This window comes from Hyperoodon ampullatus (genome assembly GCF_949752795.1).
Source record: "Hyperoodon ampullatus genome assembly, chromosome: 2".
Lineage (NCBI taxonomy): Eukaryota > Metazoa > Chordata > Mammalia > Artiodactyla > Ziphiidae > Hyperoodon > Hyperoodon ampullatus.
In genome coordinates this window covers 6358473-6381637 of record NC_136915.1, presented here as the reverse complement: position 1 = coordinate 6381637, position 23165 = coordinate 6358473, and the positions used below count along the sequence as shown (strand labels likewise).

General features: G+C 38.7%; 1 protein-coding gene across 1 annotated transcript in view; it reads left to right on the top strand.

The window, feature by feature from the left end:
* Positions 1-23165, top strand: part of RERE (arginine-glutamic acid dipeptide repeats) — a 420244-nt gene that overhangs the window by 299696 nt on the left and 97383 nt on the right. The window contains exon 10 of the mRNA XM_079698584.1: positions 873-972. Coding sequence (XP_079554710.1) covers positions 873-972 — 100 coding nt within the window. The remainder of the gene's footprint in view (positions 1-872; positions 973-23165) is intronic.

Genomic DNA, 23165 nt, shown 5'->3' with positions numbered 1-23165 from the left:
AAGGAAAACATCTTAAGCCATGCATGCAATTATCAACACCTCTTAATACAGCTGAGTAATTGGCTCATTCAGCTTACCTTAAAATCCCTTTACAGGTTTCTTTACTCTGTGGCTGTTCATTGGTACCTAACCTAAACTTTATGTTTTGGGGGCTTACCTATATGAGTACTTGCTAACCTGAAAATGCCAAGACTGCAAAATGAGAAGTTGAAGTCTGTGCCAGACACACCATAGTGCAGGCAGAGCCTTCCTTTGTCTGCAGGGGTTTCTGGGACTTACTCACTGTAGTATCAACACGATGCAACAGAAACGCTGAAACAGGGTGGTGATGGAATATTAGCTCTGGCTGTTCTGTGGTCAGCAGTGCAGCTTGGAGGCTGCCGTAGGGATGGAGGCTTCGGGGGAGAGGTGACTACTAAGAGTTCTTTTCACCTCTTTTCCACTTTTAATTTGCTTAGAAGTAGTTGATGTATAGTATGAAAGGAATGAAGTAAAGTTTCAGCGGATTTAATTTTAGATATTTTCTGGAGACTTTTCTTTCAAAACATTGTAACCCAGCCGACTGCTGTGGCAGATAGCTTTAGATCACTCATGCCCCCAAGACTAAAATCTGAGCACTGATAAGGCATGGGAAGCAATGACAAATGGAGCTGAACAAAAATAACGTTCCTTTTTCTCAGTGAGTGAAGGGTGAACTGCAGAGGAACTTAAATTTTTTCTTTCTTTTTTTTTTTTTTTTTTTTTAAACAAGAGCAGAAGCAAGGCTGAGGACTCATGCATGTAGTAGTGGAATTTGGTCTGGGCTGAAGATGTGCTCTGGAAACTGAGGGTTGAAATGTCTGTACTGCCGTTTTCCCTTCCCGTCTTCCCAGGAGCATGGCGGCCTTTGCAGGGATGTGTGACGGAGGCTCCACGGAAGACGGCTGCGTTGCGGCCTCGCGGGATGACACCACCCTCAACGCACTGAACACAGTGAGTCCTTTGAAGTTGCCCTGGGTGGGAAGAAAGTTCGTTTTTCTCCTGTGCTGGCATAGGGAATATGTGATGATCATGGAACATGAAGGGGCCTGGCATCTGAGGAGTAAGTACTGTGGTCTGCTGCTGGGATTGAAAGATTTGAGTCGTGGTCCTGGTGGTAGGGCTCCATGACCTTGGCCAGCGATGCGGCACCTCCAGATTCACCTGATCTGCATCTGTGCTTCAGGATTGTGGCGAGCCTCTGCTGAGAGCCTCATGCTAGTGGTTAATCTTCACTGAGATCTCACCAAGCCGAGGACTAGGCACAGTGATCTTACTGAATCCTGCCAACACCGCTCTGAAGGAGGCCCTGTTATTACCACCATGTGGACACAGGAAATAAGTTGAGAGCAGTTCAGTCACGATCCAAGGTCATACACTCAAGATGTGAATCCAGAGGCCACTCTTTTCCCCTTAATGTATTCGGAAGGGCATGGAGGGAATAGAGAAAAAGCTTGACTTCTTTGAACAAATTTGGTTTTTATAGATTTGGCTTTGGAACCATGTAAATATTTCACATGATTATAAAACAAAATTAAGTTAAAAAAATAACAATCCTTAAAAAAATCTAAAGTAAAACATAGTACACGCGCGTAATGGTGCTGAGTTGGTTGCGTGACGTCCTGCACCGACACTCATCTGCTTTAATCCTGTGACACCATAGCAGCTCAGAATAACAAAACTCGAACGACTACAAACAGTAGGATTTCTGAAACCTGTTCACTTTTTTTTTTTTTTGGACACTCCTTTTTGACCTTGGAGTATATCCTACAGGGCTGTACAGGAAAATTAATGTATCTTAAAGTTCCTTGAAATAATTCTTCTTCTGGGTGTTTACTAATGTGGAATCATCAGATCTGAAGTAATAATGAATTTTTATGGACTTCTGATCTGTTAATAGTCTGCAGGGTTATGTATACTTACATAGGATTGAGCATGAGGCTGAGCAGCTCTTCTGATGATTCACTAAGTATCATGTGAGCGCCCTTTTGGTTTGTCTTTTTCTTGAGAGGTCACTGTAGTTGGAAGGGACTTTCAAAATCATCTGTTCCCATCTCTAAATAGGTAAGAATCCGAGGCATAGAAAGACCACATGACTTGTTTGAATGCCAGCAGTGCAAAAAGTTGATAACAGATCCCAATTTAGGGATCTTTCTTGCTTTCGGGGAAACGTAGATATCTGAACGACATAGTTGATTTTTATTCCTGGTCCAGTTGTGTTTCTTGAGTATCACATAATGTTATAATAGTCTCATATGTTGGAGGTTGATTCATCTTGCTGCCATGTTCTAAATAAGTGAATGATTTTTCATATTCCCATTTACTTTCTCACCTATTTGATACTTTGAATTTTTGTTGTTATAAGGAATCCTTATTCTGAACATATAGTGATAGAGGCAGAAGGGGCCTTTGAGATTATTTTTACAGATGAGAAAACTGAGACACAGAGATTGATGGTACTGCAAACAGTGGCTATGGCAGATGTATGTCTGTGAATTCAGAATACCCTAAAAAATGTGTGTATATTTAAAGGAACTCTTTGATATGAGTTTGTTTTCTGTTGGGTTTTTGTATAAAAGCTTTATGAAAAAAATTCTCCTTTCATGACTCTGCTGATCAGTTGAATTTTGAGTAACAAAGATGTTGCCATATTTAATTAAATGTCTGTTTTTGGCACTTTCCTGAATTTATCTAATTTATTCTCTCTCTTATTCCAACCCCTCTAAGGATTCTGTAGAACATACTTCTGTACAGAAATAATTCGGGTTATTTTTGCCTGTGATCCTTTGTAGCAAGTTCTTTCTGAAGTTTTCTTAAGCATTGCCAGAGGGTTTTGGTTTTATGAGTTTTTGTTTCTGAGAAGGTACCTTCTCATCATTTGAAAATCTTCCTGCCTAGGTGAGCCCAAGATGGCTCAGGTGTCGGGTTATGCAGTACAAGTGCATTTAGCCATCAAAAGACCGAGTTGTGTGCTCATTTTGTGATGAAAAGAAACTTTTAGTGGCTGTTCTAATTTTTAAACTTCATTGTTGTACTGGCTCACAGAAACTGTAGGCACTTTCTTTAATGAGAAGTGGAGTGATTGGAAAAATCTTGAGAGAAGTTAATGTTTATTTTGACTTCCTTGGAGTAAGGGGGTTTTGAGCTATGTTAAGTAATAAAAAGATGAATGCATTGTCATGTGAGAAGTATTTGTTGTTTCTTAGAGTGTAGCATAGAGTCAAAACAAGGTTAGGCATTTATCAGCTTAGGAAATAGACACAGGTTTATTCTATTTCCCAGGACAATGTAGAAATTTAAAGTATACGGAATCTGCAGTACGGCTACATTAGAGTATGTTTAATATCCCAGTAGGACTATTTGAATTAAAATGCATTTAAATAAATAGTTTAATGTTTAAAACTGTAGTCACTAATAAGACATTTTTAAACTATTAGTTCTTTTTGACAACTATATGTGCCTGTTTTAAAATATAAGGTCTTCAGGATTACTTGTTTTGACTTTTTTCTTCATTATTCGCAAATGAGAGTTTTAGTGTGTATTTAAAAAAACTTATTGGGGTGTAATTTCTGTATAATAAATTGCTCTGGTTTAAAGTATGCAATTTGATGAGCTTTTGTAGATGTGTGTGCCAATGGAACTACTACAGTGTTCAAGATAGAAATCATTTCCATCATCTCCAAAAGTTGCCTCGTGCCCTTTTACAATCCTTTGCTGTTTCCAGTCTCAGATAACCACTGATATGTTTTCTCTCATTATAGATTAGTTGCATTTTCTAGAATGTTGCATGAATAGAATAATATTGTATGTAATACTTGGGGTCTGGATTCTTTCAGCATAGTAACATTACAGTAGATTTATGTTGTTGCATTATCAATAGCGCATTCCTTTTTATTGCTGAGTAGTATTCCAGTGTATGGATATTCATAATATTTTATCCATTCACCTGGTGATGGACATTTTTTTTTCCAAGCTTTTGGCCATTATGAACCTTGTTATGCAAGCCTTTCTGTAGAACATATATTTTCATTTCTCTTGAGTAAATACCTAGCAGTGAAGTTGCAGGAATGTATATGTGCAGGTAGCTTTTTAAGAAACTGTCAAACAGGTTTCCACAGTGGCTGTACCATTTTGCATTCCCATCAGTAGTGTGTTAGAATTTCAGTTCTTCAACATCCTCCATGAGACTTGATGTTTTCAGTCTTTAAAATTTTTAGCCATTCTCATGGATGTGGAGTGATATGTCATTGAGGTTTTCATTTAAATTTCCTGACTGTTGGTGATGCTGAGCATCTTTTCATGTCTTAAAGCCCATTTGTATATCTTCTTTTGTGAAGTATCTTTTGCCTAATTTAAAAAAAATTGAATTATTTGGCCTTTAGTATGATTTATTTGTAAGAATTTATATTGCAAATACAAGTGCTTTGATACATGTATTGTAAATATATTCTCCCATACTATGACTTTTTTTATATATAATGGTGTGTTTCTACGAGTAAAATACTTAATTTTGCTGAAGTCTGATGTATCTTTTTCCTTTTATGAAAGTTTCTTTGATCATCCCATGATTACAAGATTGTTTCTATGCTTTCTTCTTGAAGTTTTAGTTCTTACATTTAGACCTGTTGTTCATTTCAAATTAATTTTGCATGTGATGCGAGGTAGAGGTGAAAGTTCTTTCTTTCCCACACAGATGCCAGTTGTTGGAGCCACATTTGTTGAAAATAGTCTTTTCTCATTGAATTGCCTTGATGCCTTTATTGAACAAGCACTGATTGTATATGTTTGGGTTTTTTTTTTAAATATTCTATTATGTTTAACTGATCTAATATTATATCTTTTTTTTTTTTTTTACCAGTACTTCAGTATTTTGAATACTATAGCTTTATAGGAACTCAGGTGGTATAAGTCTTTCTATTTTGTACTTGTTTTCAAGGTTGCTTTGGCTCTTTTAGGTTATTTGCATTTCCATATAAATTTCAGAATCAGCTTGTCAGTTTCTATTTTAAAAAAGGCTTTGATGGAATTTTGATTGAGATTGCATTGAATCTGTGGATCTATTTAGGAAGACTTGACATCTTAACAATTTGATTCTTCGAATCCATGAACATGATATAGTATCTCTCCCTTTTTAAAAAAGGTTTCTTTAATTTTTTTGAGTAAGACTTTTCAGTTTTCACTGTACGAGTTTTGTACATATTTTGTAAAATGTATCCCTTAAGTAATTATTGTTTGAAGATTCTATTGTTAATAAAATAGTATTTTTAAATTTCATTGTCTACATGTTCATTGATAAGATAGACGTACAATCAGCTTTTATGAGTTTACCTTGTATTATTTTATACAAAGAATACACGGTCAACACTAGTAGCTTTCTGATTGGTTCCTTAGGATTTTCTGTGTGCACGGTCATGTCATCTGCAAATAAAGATAGCTTTCCCTCTTTCTGATTTATGTGTTTTATTTCTCTTCTGTGCTTTCTTGCACTTGCTTGAACCTCCAGTATAGTACTGAATAGAAATGATGAGATTGGACATCTTTGCTTTCTTTCTCATCTTAAGGAGAAAACATTCAGTCATTCAGTGTTAAGTACAATGTAGGATTTTTGTTGTTGTTTAATCAAGCCGAGAATGTTCCCTTTTATTTCTAAGTTTGTTGAGATTTTTACCATAAATGGCCATTGAATTTTGTCAGATGCTGTTTTTTTTTTCTTTTGTATCTAATGAAATGATCATATGGTTGTTATATACTTTATTTGTTAGTATGGTGAATTATATTGATTCATTTCAAATGTTAAACCAACTGTGCACGCCTAGATTAAATCCTGCTTGGGCATTCTGTACTATTGGATTCAATTTGCTATTATTTTGTTAAAAACTTTTACCTTTGTGTTCATGAGGGATAGTGAGCTGTAGTCTTCTTTCTTTGTAATATCTTTGTCTGGTTTTGATATCAGAGTAATACTGATTTCAGAAATTAGTTGGGAAATATTTCCTCCTACTCTGTTTTTCTCTTAAAGAGTTTGTAAAGGATTGATCTTTTTTCTTTGTTAAATGTTTGATAGAATTGACAGTGAAGCCGTCTGGGACTAAATTTTTTTAGTGGAAACTTAACAAGTGTTAGTGAAACCAGGTTCGTACTGCTCACCACACAACAGGCCAATAAATCGAGAGAGGAATAGTGACTTTATTCCGGAAGCTGGCAGACCAAGAAGATGCGGACTCCTGTCCCAGAGAACCGCCTCACCTGAGTTAGAGTTCAGGCTTCTTTTATACCAAAAGGGGGGTGGGGTGGCTGCTTGTTGCAGACTTTCTGGTGCCAGAATCCTTTGTTCTTGCAACTGTCCCACATAGATCTCCTCACAATGTTCTTAGAAGCCTCCAACAATACAGTTGTCATTTTCTGTTCTGCAACTTTTTACCTCTATATGAATGGGAAAATGTTATACCATTAAAGGTCAGAGCCTTGAGAATGGGCTATCATATATATTTCAGGCTGTAGGCAACATTCTTTTACAAAGGTGAAGAGCCAGCATGACTCAGCACAGGTAACAGAGCCCAAGTGTTAGAGCTAAAGGTATAGGTCTGATATGGGGTCAGGTTTGTTCTTCTCTGTTACAAAAGTACAGATAGACATAGGCCTATTCAGATTTTATATTTTGTTATGTGTCACTAGTAATCTGTTGATCTCGAAATGTTTTGTTTATTTCATCTGGGATATCAAATTTGTTGGTAAAAATTACGAATTATTTCTGTAGTATCTTTTTTTTTTTTTTTTGCGGTACGCGGGCCTCTCACTGTTGTGGCCTCTCCCGTTGCGGAGCGCAGGCTCAGCAGCCATGGTTCACGGGCCCAGCCGCACTGCAGCATGTGGGCTCTCCCTGGACCGGGGCACGAACGAACCCGTGTCCCCTGCATCGGCAGGTGGACTCTCAACCACTGCGCCAGCAGGGAAGCCCTGTAGTATCTTTTTAATGTCTATAGGGATCTGTAATTTTGACTTTTCATTCTTAATATTGCTAATTTGTTTCCTCTTACTCATACTAAATAGAAGGTTATCAATATTATTGATCTTTTCAGATAGGTAACATTTGGTTTCATTGATTTTTCTCTGTCTGCTTTCTATTTCATTGATCTCCCAATCTTATTTTTATTATTTCTTTTCTACTTATTTTGGGTTAATTTGATTACTTTTCCCCCTAGCTTCCTAAAATGGGATCTTAGATAACTGATTTTATCACAAATTCTAATTTGTAATTAGAATGGAACATTCTGTTACCATTTTGTTAAAAAGTTTTTAAAAAATTTTATGTGTGATTTCTTCTTTTACCCATGGATTGTTTGGAATTAAATTGTTTAATCACCAGGGACTTGGGATTTCTCTCTCCCCGCCCTCCCTCCCTGCCACCCCTCTCTCCCTGCCCTCCTTCTCTCCCCACCCTCTCCCCCCCACCTTTGGAATGTTACTGATTTCTAATTTAGTTCTGCTGTGGTCAAAGAGTACCCAGTAAGATTTCGGTCTTTTGAAATCTGAGACTTGTTTCTTGGCTCAGCATGTGATTTACCTTGGTGAATGTTCCATGTACACTTGCAATGAACTTCTGTTCTGCAGTTGTTAGGTGTGCTGTTTTATAATTGTCAGTTTCTTTGAGGTGGTTTATATTATCATTCAGATCTTCTCTGTCCTACTGTCTAGTTGTATTGTCAGTTACTCAGAGAGGCGTATTGAAGTCCTGTGAATTTGGTTATTTCTCCTTTTAGTTCTGTTAGTTTTTGCTTCATATGTATGGAAATTGTATCATGAGGTGCATGAAGTTTATAATGTTTATCTTTCTCCGTGTAGTGACCCTTTAACATTTTTGGTGTCACCCTTTTTGTGTCTAGTAGTACTCTTTTGTCATGAACTCAGTTTTGTCTAAAATTAGTACAGCTACTCTGGCTTTCTTATGCCTGTTGTCTGCATGTGGTATATCTTCTTCCAGCTTCTTACTTTGAATCCTGATTTTTTCTTTTATTTAAAGTACCTCTCTTGTGTACTTTAAGCTTTTCAGTTGTTTCTTGCTTTTTTATCCAGTCTGGCAAGCTCTACCTTTTGTTTGGAGTGTTTAGTCCATTTTAATGTAGTGCAGATGATTCTCAGGTTGTATAAAACTTGAGCCACATACAGTTTTAATAGCAGAGCTGTCATTGGAGAATCACAGAAGTAGTTAATATATAAATATCTTACTTTCATGGCCACATGATGATACTTTTGATTCAGCAGTGAACTTGCAGACTAGTTAGGTAAACAGTTCTTTGTGTGCTCATTCATGTTAAAATGTATTTCTTATCTTTTTACTTCTTACATAAAAAACAGTTTTATACTGATAGAGAGGAAGAAGATGTAATAAATGTGTTGGCCTCTCTTATTGCAAGAGGAGGGTATTCTTAGTAACCACAGGCATACTCCTTAATGTGCGTCAGCAAAGATAGGTTTTATTATATTTTACTATTTTAAATTGTGAATACCTGTGAATGCAAAATTGTTTTATTCATAAATTTATGTTATATATATATTAAATACATATTAAAATATGACAAAGCAATGGTGCTACCTCTGGAATGTCTTACATAGAAATGTTTCTGTGTGTGCTGTACCAGGTATATGTTTCTCCAAATGAAATTTTAATTAGGCTTATTGTACATGTTTAGCATATATGTAAATTTTAAGCATAATTGCTATATAACATAAATGGACCATATTATTCTAATGGAATTAATTCAGCCAGCTTTAAAGGTGTACATTTATTTGGCCTTTTATAAAATAGACCTTTATATTTATGCTTGGAAACTGCCCCAGAGCCCTTTAGTTTGAGACTAGGGTTTTCTGGAAAATATCATGCTGACTTATTTTTCCTAAATTGATACTGGATTTTATTATTTGAGCTCAGGTATCTTTCCCATTTTCTAAATAAAGTTCAAATTCTTTGACTTCTCTTTCTCAGAAACTTATTTGTATGCTTATGTTTACCTTCTCTTGCTAACACTAAACATATATATCTTCACTATGTATAAGTAAAATTTATAATCATGCAGCAAAGATTTCACCTTTGCCTGGACAGTTTTATTCCCTGAAATATGGATGGCTGTTAGACGTTTGGATTAAGCTTTTTACATATTCAAGAGAGTGTATATGTGTTTGCTTACTTATTTATGCACACCCACATCTCCTTCAACAAAGGATGAAAGGCCTCCAGTAGCTTAATCGTTAGTTTTTATCTCTGATCTATAAATATCACTATTTGTTAACCATTGAGTATTAATCATCTTTGTTTTCTGCGCTATACCCCGATGCCTGGTACAGGGTAGAGAGGCACTAAATATTTGTTGAATGATGGAATAAGTAAATCAGGTCCAAGTCCAAATCACATTTGATCACCCAGAACTTGTTGTTGTAAAGCTGGCAAAGCAGAGTATGCAGATAAGCCTACTCTAAGAATCATTTTCATCTTCCTCTCTTTCATTGTAAAAAATTAAGTCTATAGAATTTCTGTCAGAGATCTTCTATTTGTTCCTTGTAAATGGACTTCACTAAAGCATCTGGCCCTGGATTAGCTTTGCAGTGCTTCGGACTTCAGTGAATGTTGAGTCTGTTCCATCTCCCAAATAAGACATTGCCAGGAGGCCCTTGTTTTATACTTTGCCTAAGGTGTATGATCAGGATTCTTCTGAAATTCATTCCACACTCACACCCTTTGCTTAAATTCTTCTCTTTTTACTATTTCTCCGTTAGATTAGTCCCCGTTAATTGGTTGTAGGGTGGTGGTTTTTTTGTCTCAGGATTTTGGTTGAAAAGAGTAATAGTTGATAATGCTATATGATTTCTTTTTATGGAAATCCAGTAATTACAAGAACACCTTATTTAAATCAGTCTTGACAAGCACCTTTGCTAGGGTTTTATTTATGTTGTAACAGGATATTGGACTCTACCTTTTATTATATTGTTAATGATAGTAGAAGTGAAATGCTGAAAGAGACCATGTAGTGAAGTTTTCTGGTATAACCATGACCTTTTCAACTGATTATCAGCATAATAATATACAGATTTGAGTTTTTATTTATTGTGCTTTGACCAATTAGAAATATTTTGAACTTTTGTTGTGAAAATTTTTTGTTTTAGAAATTTACCAATGTGGTTCCCTTTGGACTGAGAACTTCAGACATTCACTTGTGTTCAAAAGTTACACGAAGCAACACTTCTCACACAAATTATATGACTTAATTCATTTTGTCTTGTTTGAAGATGACTTTTTAAATTTAAAACTTTCATATTTTATTCCTTTTTAGAGAATCTGTAGCTTTTACTTAAAGTTGACTTGATGCCTCTGTTCTTTCCCCTAAATATAACAGAGAGCGTTATCAAAGGTTCTCAGGGGTGGGTGAGATAATAGGCCACTTACATTATCAGCCTCTGGGAACGGCATCTTCATTACTTATTGTAGTAGTGATTTTATTTTTGATAATTTTTTTAACACGGAAGTCTGGCTATAAGTTCTTTTGCTCTGTTGTGTTCCCGATTCAGCTCATTACAGTTGTGGCCCCACTTTGCTTTTCAGTGTGAACCACTCACAAGTTTCTTTAGCCATTTCTTTCTTTTATCTCTTTTTAATATAATAGTTTTATTGAAATATAATTCATGTACTATATATTTCACATATTTAAAGTGTACAATTTAATGGCTTTCTATATTCAGATTTGTGTTAACTACCACCACGATCAATTTTAGAACATTTTCACCCCCCAAGGAAACCTGTGCTCATTAGTCACTCCCCATCTCCCATCTCTCCTCACCCCATCCAGGCAGCCTTTATTATATTATTATTATATTCTGCCTTCCATGTCTATGGATTCCCCTGTTGTGAACATTTCATTTAAGTGGAATTGTGTAATATGTGGTCTTTTGTAACTGGTTTCTTTCACTGAGGGTAATGTTTCCAATTTTCATCCATGGTGTAGTTTTTATATATGTGTGTGTGTGTGTGTGTGTGTGTGTGTGTAACCATTTTTATGTATAACCATTTTATTTCTCTTCCTGGTCAGCTTTGTCTGTCTGTATGTCTTAAAATGCGACACCTGCACTAAAGCAACGCTTGTCAGATTTGATCAGCATATGGTGTCAAGGAGTTAACCTCAGTTGTCCCAAAAGCTCACCTCGGTGCAGTCCAAGCCTTCATGAATGTGCACATCACATTCATTGTTTTCTTGTGTTTTATCTTTGTCCTGTTTTGTTTCATTTTTCTTTGCATTTTTGCCTTTCCTAAGCCATTTATCTCCCGCTCTCAGCTTTTTGACTGAATTTTCAGCCAGGCAGGGGACTTTAAATTTATCACTGTTATTTTCATTGTATTAGGTATCAACTATTGGTCAGTTGCCTGATGTCATTAATAACAGCAACAATATTAATAATCAACAAAATTAAAATGTATTTGTTGGTTGAGTGCTTATATGTTAGGCAAAAGTTTAAGTGCTTTTTATGAATGAATTTATTTCATCTTTGTAACAGTTCTGTGAGAAAAGTACGGTTATCACCTGCAGATTAATAGCCGCACTCTGTCATATTTATATACACATAATAATTTAAACTTGAGGGTAATCTAGAATTGAGGCCAGTGCCTTACAACAGTCCTCTTGAAATGTCCATTGAATCTGCAGTTTGGGGGATTTGCCATTCATCAAGTTAAAAACCCTTCACGCTGCAGCCTGGCTGTGTATCTCTATCCTTCCTCCTAGGCTCTCAGCAGGGACGGATGAGTGTGATTCAGCTTTTACTTTTGTTTGGCAAAAGTTAGAAAGTTCCTTTGCTAATTTAAGAAATTTCTTTCTCATAAGATTTTTTTCCAAGCTAAATACTGGTAAAATATTTTGAGGTTTACATGGTGTTTTGAAAACTGTCTACTTAACATCAATCAGTTGGAATTTTAACATCTGTGAATCTATATTAAGCATTAATATTAACATAATAAGTATTTAGCAAGTCAGGATAAAAGCCCTTAGCCTTTTTACATCGAAGAAGAGGCTTTAATAAAATCATTCATTCATTTATTTGTTCAGTAATAAACGTGATGGAGTCCCTGCTCTTTGCAAAACCCTAATGGGAGAGCATTTGCTGAAAGTGTTGAAATCTAAGTAAGTGTTTAAATCTTAGAACAGCGTGGGCCCATGAGTTTTGAAAAGGCTCACATATGAACATAACTTCTAAAATGTACTGTAGAATATTAAAATTTATATTTGTCCTAGTATGTGTGTTTCTTATACTAGTTTGAAGTATACTTCAGAATACTTTTTTTTTATAGCTCTCCTAGATAAATTTTTTTACCCCCAAAGTTTGAAGGTCGGTGTATTAGTTTCCTGTGGCTACTGTAACAAATTACCACAAACTTGGCGACTTAAAACAACAGATTTTATTCTTTCCTAGTTCTGGAGGCCAGAAGTTAGATACCAACATGTCAGTGGGGCCATGTTCCCTCCATCTCCACAGGGGGAGAATCACTCTTTGCCTCTCCCAGCACTGAGTAGCTCCTAGCTCTCCTCCTTTACGGCCCCGTCTTTCTCTGCTTGTCTTCCCATTGCCATGTTCTCTGTGTGTCTGTGTCTTCTCTGTTCCGTGTTTCCCACTGCCTCTCTTTCATAAGGATGCTGGTCACTGGGTATAGGGCCCGCCTGGGTCATCTAGAATTGTCTGCTCATCTTAAAATCCTTAACTTAATCACCAGCACGTCTGTAAAGACCCTTTTTTCAAATAAGGTCACAATCACATGTTCCAGGGATTTGATGCAGATATCAAAAATGGTGGTCATTTTTTAGCCTGCCACAGTTGGATTTTACTGTTACACAAAATGTTACTAAAATAAATTATAGTACTTATTTTTAATTTTTTGTAATAGTTTATTTTTACTTCCTTTCCTTTTCTATCAGTTACTGTTTATTTAGATTGTGGACTTTATAATATTGAGAGTATTAAAATATTCTAGTAGTGACTGTGATATTTCTGTAACATTTGAGGACATTTGACTTATAAAATACTGTCATATTTGTATTGGCATAAAGTATAGTGTATCTGGCTTTCTTGGTACAAAGAACATTTATTTAAATAACAGCATTGTCATGTACAACCACCATATTGACTGATTTTTTCTGACCTGTCAGGTTGCTGAGTATTTCTTCCTTGGCTCTGCCCTAGGTGGACCCAGCCTGCCCCAGTTGAGTCAGAGGGCACCTGCCCCTCAGGGCCCCTCGGGGGCAAGGTCTCGTGCTGCTTGTAGGCCGATCTCTGAGCGGCCTGGGGTCAGCCCTGGCTACCTTTGAAGCTATTGCTCTTTTAAGTTTCTGCCGTCTGTCCCATTTCCTGTCCTGCAGCGCTGCCCCGACCAGCTCTCTTCTCCAGGAGACGGATTATTCCCCCATAGCCGGTCACTTTCTGGGCTTCTTAAATCACTACACCGACTGCCCACCCTTGCCCTTCTTGCTGCCCTGCCTGTTGGTTGGCCCGCCTTCTCCCTGCCCATACTATTGGTTGGGTCGTGTATTCCTGCTTACTCGAGTACTTTGGAGTACTACTTACTCAGGGATTTTTGGGAAGGTTGGCTCTTAACTTTCCTCCATTCCGCCCCCCTCCCCCGCCCCATGTCACGAATGAGGTGTAAGTTTTCCTGTGTCTCAGATCAAGTCTACCTTGACTTGATGCCTCCGAGTCATCATTATTGGTGGCCATCACACAAAATTGTGTGTGGCTGTGGAGAGTTTCAGATCTTTGGTTTGCATAATGTTGGGTTGGCCAAAAGGTTCGTTTGGTTTTTTCCATAAGATGACTCTAGTAGCATTTAGTTGTCTTTAACTTCATTCAAAACAATTTCATTAGATCGTAGGTGATGGCTGTCATATTAGTGTGCATTTAAAGAAAGACTTATCAAAATTGGTGAATTTTTGTGTAGCCATTTTAATATTGAAGATGGAAGAAAAAAAAGCAACATTTTTGGCATATTATTCTTTATTATTTCAAGAAAGGTAAAAAACGCAACCCAAACGCAAAAAAATGATTTGTGCAGTGTATGGAGAAGGTGCTGTGCCTGATCGAACGTGTCAAAAGTGGTTTGCAAAGTTTCGTGCTGGAGATTTCTTGCTGGACGATACCCCGTGGTCAGGTAGACCAGTTGAAGTTGATAGTGATCAAATCGAGACGTTAATTGAGAAGAATCAATGTTCTACAACGTGGGAGATAGCCGACATACTCAAAATCAAGCGTTGAACGTCATTTGCACCAGCTTGATTATGTTAATCACTTTGATGTTTGGGTTCCACGTAAGTTAAGCGAGAAAAACTTTCTTGACCATATTTCCGCATGCCATTCTCTACCTAAATGTAATGAACACGTTCCGTTTTTAAAACAAGTTGTGACGGGCAATGAAAAGTGGATACTGTGCAATAATGTGGAATGGAAGAGATCGTGGGGCAAGTGAAATGAACCACCACCACCAACCACACCAAAGGCCGGTCTTCATCCAAAGAGGTGATGTTGTGTATATGGTGGGATTGGAAGGGAGTCCTCTATTATGAGCTCCTTCCGGAAAACCAAACGATTAATTCCAACAAGTCTTGCTCCCAATTAGACCAACTGAAAGCAGCACTTGACAAAAGCTTCCAGAATTAGTCAACAGAAAACACATAATTTTGCATCAGGATAACACAAGACCTTGTGCTTCTTTGATGACCAGGCAAAAACTGTTACACCTTGGCTGGGAAGTTCTGATTCATCCGCCGTATTCACTGGACATTGCACCTTCGGATTTCCACTTATTCCGGTCTTTACAAAAAATTTCAGTTCCCTGGAAGACTGTAAAAGGCACCTGGAACAGTTCTTTGCTCAAAAAGATAAAACGTATTGGGAAGATGGAATTATAAAGTTGCCTGAAAAATGGCAGAAGGTAGTGGAACAGAAGGGTGAATACGTTGTTCAATAAAGTTCTTGGTGAAAATGAAAAATGTGTCTTTTATGTGTACTTAAAAACCAAAGGCACTTTTTGGCCAACCCAATAGTTTGCCGGGTTTTGGAGTCTTCTACAGTGAGGCTCTCTTGCGCCACTGCTCTGTGTTAAAAATCACACAGTCTCTCTCATTTGTTCTTTCAGACCTGGTGTTTGACTGGGAAATCCAGAACTGTGAGGAAGCCAGACAGCTAAGGTTCAGGGTGAGGGCTTCGAGGTTCTCCAGGGCCATTGCTGGAGGGGCAATACTGTGGTTGCCCAGAGCCTTTTTGCTTATTTTTTAGTCACTAGCTTTGTTCTTTGAGGTTTCTAGATAAAAGAGCAGTCACTCAGAAATTTTCCCAACTCAGTAATCTCACATGCTTTGGTGTATGCCTCTTTGATTTTCTTTGTTCCATTACTTTATCATTGCAACCAAAAAAGCATATGTGTACTATTGTTTACACAGCCTTAAAATTACTCTTCAAAAATCACCAAGGTTGGGCTTCCCTGGTGATGCAGTGGTTGAGAGTCTGCCTGCCGATGCAGGGGACACGGGTTCGTGCCCTGGTCCGGGAAGATCCCACATGCCGCCGAGTGGCTGGGCCCGTGAGCCATGGCCGCTGAGCCTGAGCGTCCGGAGCCTGTGCTCCGCAACGGGAGAGGCCAGGCCACAGCAGTGAGAGGCCCTCACCAAGGTTAGGGTTGTTGAGCCCCGTGGATTGGAAGCAGTCATTTCTGCACCTAAATTCTACTGGGTAGGTATTAAAGCACTTTCTGTAAATGTCTTTCCCTTAATACTGATGGAACTGATCTTGAGGTTGTTTTTGTTTATTTATTTTTTTAAAAATGAACTGTTTGAAGGAATCTAGTTAAAATTGACCCATAGCTGACCTTTCACATGTACTTTCTAGTTCAGTTTAGTATTTATGAATGGGTTCGCTAACACCTACGTGAGAGGGATAGAATAGTGTTTTTTCTGTCACCCTCTAGGTTAGAGCCTTATTGTTTTTCTGTTTTCAAGGCTGTGAAGATTCTAGAAGTAAGTGAAAAAAAGAGTTTTAATTTCCCCTGTGGCCCTGAACAGTTTCTACTTGTGAGCTGAAACAGGTCTTTCTAAACTGACAAATAATTATGATCCCTGAATCTGCCAGTAGTTTTCTCACTGTGGCCAGAGTTACACTCATTCTGTATCATTAAGCTGAATCTTGTCATTAGTGGATTTGTCTGCTGAGTCCTAAGGAGTCAACCTCCCTTTAGATACACTGGGCTGGCAGCTTAGACCCACGGCAGCCTAGGGTTCTTTACGTCCGGTGCCTGGACTCACACACAAAAAGCAGGAGGAAAGATTTTGTTTCTGAGAAACGAGGTTACATACATGTTAACTGTGTAGATGATTAACTATGCATAATTTCATTTAAAGACCTGTGGCATAAACCATTGCAGCTTTCACAGAGGCCTGAAAATTAACACTAACCTTAATCCCTAAGGTGTAAGTGAAGCCTCTGCAGCAGCTAGTCAGTGTTTGGCCCGGGCAGTTTGGCTATATTGTTCAGTGGCTATATTGTTTGTTTATTTTTCTAAAGGAGTGTATAATATTCTTTCCATTTATTTGTTTTTTAAGACTATTCTTTAGAATTTCAGCTTTAAGAAACATCTATAAAGAGAAAGAATGTTAAAAACTGGGAAGTTCCAAAAAAGACCTTCTTCAGCCCCTCTGTTACAGATGAAGAATCCAGGGGCCACAGTGCTGCACAGAGCAGCGGCCTCCAGGCTCCTTTGCCCAGGCTGCTGCTCCTCCAGTGCAGCCTGGTAACTTGCTCCTGAGATTCTTAACAAGTCACCAGGTTCTCTGTTGTTTCCCTTCTGAATCCTGTCTGTCATCCTGTCTTGTAAGTACTGTAGAATAAAGTTAATTCCTGTGGCGCTCTAAAGCTGGTTCACTTTCCTTATCACCAGTGCTGTTTCCCGTGACAGTCATCCCGTCCCATCCCTTTTTGGTCGGCTCTCCTTAATGGAACATTTCCTTCTCCAGGAGTCATGCTCAGTGATTACCACGTACCTTATTTCATCCTAAACAGTCCTTCAAAATAGGTTCTGTATTCTTCCTTTCTGCAGCTAAGAAAACTGAGGTTTAGAAAAATATTTAACTTGGTTTCTGTCACATAGCTGGTGGCAGAACAAGTGTTTGAATCAAAGCCAGGAACCCTGTCCTGTTGAGATTTCACCTCTGCGGAACTCCCAAACCTGTGTCTTTGGCCCAGGAACTCTTCAGCTTCTCCTTTCCAGGTGTTTGTGTTCGTAAGGACAGTAGGCAGATGGTCAGAAATGGCCAAGACAGTCAGAGTTTGGTTTGTTCTGTATTTTAAAAACATACTGCCCTCAGCTGAAGTGCCAGCATTTGGTGTTTACTTTCTAATCATCTTGTGGTTGAGGCTCCTGTTCTGTGTGTTTAAAATAGCTTCAAAAACACTATAGCCAGGAGATGGTGACCTGTTAATTTCTGGATACAATATTGTGTGGGAATTAACTGTGAACGAGAAATGATACAATGCTGTATCAGCCATGGGAAACTCGGTTAAAAGTGCAGTCTTATCTAGACATAATACTGCCTACTTCTACTTGCTCCTGGAGTAGTGTTTTTAATTTGGTTGTTGCTCTTCATTAAGTGTAGGCAAGGTTAATCATATTACTCTGTTGATTTTTCACATCTGCTCTGTGGAGTCATGTTGGTTTTTCAGCAGAGCAGATATCACCACAGTCACTGACACTTTTGTGTTTTTGTCATACATTTATTTCATTATTTTGTTTATGTGCGTGTGTTTCCTCTTCTCTGAGCCGCTCGTTTCCTCCTCCTGCCTACCCACCCCGCCCCAGGTTAAGAAAAGACCTTGAGCTTGCTGTCTCCCTGTGGCTGGAGGAGCCCCCGAGCCCACTGCTCCCACCAGATCGCCGGTTCTAAGCTGCTCCAGTGTAGATGTCTGGGGCAGGGGCTGAGTCTCGGCCTTCCTAGAAATTGGGCTTATGTTAGACTCCTCGCTATGCTGCTTTCTAGAGAAGTGGCCCCCAGCAAGATACTGAACCTCTCAGTTTTGTTTCCTCATTTTTAGTACTCTTGCCACAAACGAGTGGTGTGAGGGATGATGAAATCATAATGACCTAGTGGGTTCCTAGTACATGCGATGCCCAAGAAGTGTTGGTTCCCCTCCCTTCTCCTTTGTGACCCCAGGGTCTGGCATAATTCCTGGAACATTGTACTAATTCAGAGGGTGTTGGAGGGGGAGGGTTGGTGCAGCGACAATGTATTTCCTTCTGAAAATTAACGGAATCTTTCCCTCAGCCCTTACTCTCAGCAGTTAAATTCTGTCTTTGCCATCGTCTCTAAAATGTGTGCCCATAGGAGTATTTAGAGAAATGTATCCTCTCCAGTGCTTAAATAGCATTATTTGGAGTGACAGTAGCCAAACAAAAATAAACATTGTGCTTTTAGTCTTAACTCTCGTTTTTACATGTATACATGTGTCATATTTTGAACTTGGTACTAGGTCATTGGCGATGGAGGAACGATTGAAAATATATAGGCATTTGTGAATTACAGATTATGAGAAAAAACTTTTTAAGTTGTGTCTTAGATGTCAGCAAGATTTCTCTCATGTTAGTGACAAATAATTGAAATAATTAAAGCTACATGAAGGATTTTAAGAACTTTTCCAAATTCCACTTTTTTTCCCCTAAGTTATTTTGGCAGTTTATTGTAAATAGTGCATTTTGCAGAGCAAAAGACTTTGAAATCTAATATTATCCTTAATGGACTGCAATTATTTAATATTTAGCGTGAATGCAATCTAACTCAGGTAGGCTTTTTCTGCAGTTATTCTAACGGCTGTAATTGCAAAAGGATACTTTAGTGTAGCAGAAGCTGCCAGATGCAATGCCATTTGATCTAAAAAGGTCACAGTAAAAGGGACATTTAAATTAAGTTATAAATTACAGTTGAAGAACAATATTTTGATGTGTGAGACCAGGGATGACAGAGCGGGAGATGTAATTCATGGGTTCATTATAGAACAGAGGTGCCTGACAGCTGAGCCGTGCCAAGAGGAAAATTTATTTGCAACATCACGCAGACAGAAAATGGCAGCTCAGATGAAAAGCCTGAGTAGAAACTTGAAACCTTGTGGTAATACGTGGAGTTTATGCTAATCAGACTGCCCCAGACCCAGCGATGTTTAATGATTGCTGTAATATAAATGAGGTGTTAGGACATGTGCACATTTTCAATCTTATTTAAATTAAGACCTCGTCCTTGCTCTGTAAAATAACACACTTTATAACCAGGCCTTAACGTTGATTCTCTCACCTCCCTGTCCAATATACAGATTTGCTGAAATTCCAGAATTGTTTAGGCAGGAGAGTTAAAGCTTGAAACAAGAATTCCATTCATGGCCGCTTTGAGGAAGGATATAATTTAATGTTTATAGCAGAGTCCATGAGAAGTTCAGTCATGAGTTAATTAAACTGTAGGCAGTCATTAAGTATTATTTATTCTTTCGAGAAGCTTGCCAATAAAGCACTTATATATATTAAATTACAGAAAGTAATAAGCAGGGGATGATTTGTCAGGCTGAGTGGAGAGTAGCAGGTTTAACTTGGGCAATTTTGCAGAAATGTGTTTTTCTTCTTGTGGCCTGACCCTTTCTTCCTGCTAATCACAGAGAGGTCAGGGGCTGTCACAGGACACTTGAGGCTACATAGTCCCCAGCACGGCGGGCACCTTGAACGTCCGGGTGTTTGAAGAGTCTCGGGGAAGAGACGTGTCCCTAAAACATTACTCCCCGTGATGATACCGCTGGACAGCTTATGGTTGTTTGGCATTTCGGGTTATCTTGTCACAGTGTCTCATTTCTGGCTTTTCATGGTCCTTTGACACAGCTGAGGGCTGGTGTCGTGAGGCCCATTTGACAGACGAAAACCTCAACTCAGCTGGTTTGTGACGAAGCTGCTTAATAGGAATCTATCCCCCGGCGCAGGCTCTGAGCTGTGTTCTCGAGGCTACAGAAGGCCTTGACCATGGAGCGGTTCGTGCAGAGGGGGCTGCTGAGCACCTGGAATCTTTGAGTCATTGAGATTTTTATGCAACAGCCAGCTGTGTCCAGTTACAGAGGGCGCGGTGTCTTTGGCTCTGTGTGATTCAGTGTTGCAGTTCCTTTGTTGAGCAGAACCAGACTAGGAGTTTGTTACACAGAAACTGCCATTGTTTTCAGAACCATCCCCCTCGGCGCCCCCAACCAGGTCCACCCTGCTGGTATACTTGGGCCGTCTTAGGCGGAACCGTGTGTAGCATTCGGAGTTGCTCAGGAACTCTTTGTGGAATGACTGGAAGGAAGGCAGAGAATGTGGTGGGAGCTGCCTACCTCCAGGGCTGGGACGTCCCACTGGGTCTCAGGGCACCAGAAGGCGTGGCCGAGGAGGGTGGACACCTAAGGGGGAACAGCCACCCTGGACTCCTTCACAATGAACAAACCCAAATCGAAGAGAAGAGCGCAACCTGAGGATTCTGTGGAATAAGTGTGGGGAACCAGGTGACGGGCTGCTGGAAGACAGCAAAGCAGGGTGGTTCCACGATGGAGTCACTTAAAGGGCTAGCGGATTGGTGAAAAATCGCCATTTTGTTATCAGATCCCCCAGATAGTGACCTGTGGTTTAGAGGAAGGTGGCTTTTACTTGTGCATAAGTGCAGACTTGCAGTTCGGTGATGTGGAAGCAGCAGATTTACAAGTGCATGCTTCCCTGATCATCGGATTAAACACACACACATGCACGCACGCACGCACATGCACACACAGGCCCTGTGATGATGAATTTGAAAACGGTGGTTTCTGTGGAATGACTTTCTGCTTTAGTGGCTGGCAGGTAGTGGCGATAGTGTAAGATCTAAGTTCTCTTACCAGTAGCTTGTGAAGATTGGAAGCTGATTGAGTAAAGATGCTATATCTTGGTCCCTGCTTTTTGCAGTGATCTTTACCCAGTAGCTCAAAAATGGTACATTTCTCTATACATTAAAATTGCATTTAATCCCAGATTTTCCCAGCCAAGCTTGGCTGCAAAATGGACAGAAAGGTTTACTTATCTTGCTTTAATTACTCTTCTAAGACTACAAAGTGAAGCTGTAAGACATTTGAGGGTCTTCATTGCAATTCCTTTGAAAAATCTTCTCTAGGGTAAGGGTAGAAAATCTTATTCACAATGAAGAACCTTTTACCTTAGCAATATTGGGAAGCCTGCACTGAATTTCCTATATTGATGTATCTGTGTGATTGTGATCAGGTGTTTAAAATTTGAAACTCACATGTTTTTCACTGGTTGAGATCATCCCAATTCTTCAGAGCTTGACACGGTATTAGAGGGGAATATTTTCAATGACAATTTTTAGAGATTTGAGATAGCCAGTGTTTTGGTTAAACTTACCAACTCTAGTTTACATGAGCAATACAGTTGAAACAACCAGTTAAGCTCTAGCTCAAACATTATTTTGGCCCCAGTCTGAAGAAAGAAAATCTTCATACTCATCTAGAAAACAGACTCTTTTTAAGAAGTGCTTTCTTGTGCATGATATGATATGTTAAGGAAGGAGGTGGAACCCAACAACTCAACCCATTTTAGGACCCTAGAGTTTGGATGCGACATTTAGATAGATGTGTCACACTAGAACAGTACTTGAAACTGATTCTCAGGCCAACGTTTCTGAGGTACGTCACCTGTGTTACTCCCAGCTCTATTCATCCCTAGCACCCCGAATAGTGTCTGGCACAGTTTAGCTCTCAGTAAATATTTGTGGAAGGAATGAAGGATATCCTGAACTCCCAGTAGTTTTCCCAAAGTGCTTGAAAGATAATCAACAAAAGAAGCAACATGGGCTGTAACAACTATTAATATGTTAGAAATATATCTTCAGTAAATATAATTGAAGTATTTCTTTAAAGATGTAAAGCTCTTAGAATTTCTCAGACAAGATTCCTGGAAAGTGGGAGTGTTTGTACCATTAAGAAGGCAACTGTTTAGAAAGGTTCCTTTGGGTTTCCTGGGAAGGGGGTGTGCCAGAGCAGAACTTTGTACTGGCCTTTACGAATTATCGATAACAGCACAGTAACACTCTAACTTCGTTTGTTCAGTCAGTATTTGTCACTGTTGGCAAATAATCCCACACCTTTTACTTTTCAAATGTGTTTTTGTATAGGGGTGAGAGAGGTAGACACTCTGGATATTTATGGAGTTCATAGCATGGAAAGGTCAGGAAGAGGAATATTTTAAGAGGACAGGCTGACAGTGGATCAAATGAGAGGAGGGAATTATCCGTTATTTAGGTTGCCCCATACGTCGCAACAGCTTTTTCAGGGTAAAGTATGATCTGAAATAAAGGTTTGTGAAGGAAGCGTGAATGCTGGGATATGTTTTGGGGAAACGTCTTTCTCTACTAAGCACCTCCCTAGAAATTTGACTGGGGGCATCGTGCAAGCAGGAGCTAGCCTCTCCAGTAAACCAAACGACCACAAGTTCAGCAAGTCACTCAAAACATTTCTTCCAGCTCATTTAAAGCTCTCCTTGGTTCACCAAAAGGCAGGAATGTCATAGGGATTCATGACTTCACTTCATTCACTTGTTCACTTTTGGAATGCGCCTTATGTTCTTGTGAGTAATTTCCTGTTTTCAGCCGTATAAGATTTAAATTTTTTTTCTGTGTCCTGTACCAGAGTTTTAATCAAATTTCATTAATTATTAACGTGAGTAATTATGTGAAACATAAGTGCGTTTGTTTATAGTTTCACAATTTTTTTTTCTGTCTCTGAAAAGGCTACTGTCTAATCTAGAGAATTAATGAAAATTGAGTAGAGACTGCTTCCTTCATTTTTTTTCTCTTTCCTTTTAAAAATAAACAGCTAACACTCATTTAGCATACTATGTGCCAGGTACCGTTCTAAGCAATTTTACATGCATTTTCTAATGTTGTCCTCACAATAGCCCTAAGAGGTAGATGTTATTATTATACTCATTTTAAAAGATGACAAAATTGAGGACCAAAGAGGATAAGTAATTTGCCCAAGGTCACACACCTAGTAAGTAGTAGAGCTAGAATTCAAATCCAGATAAT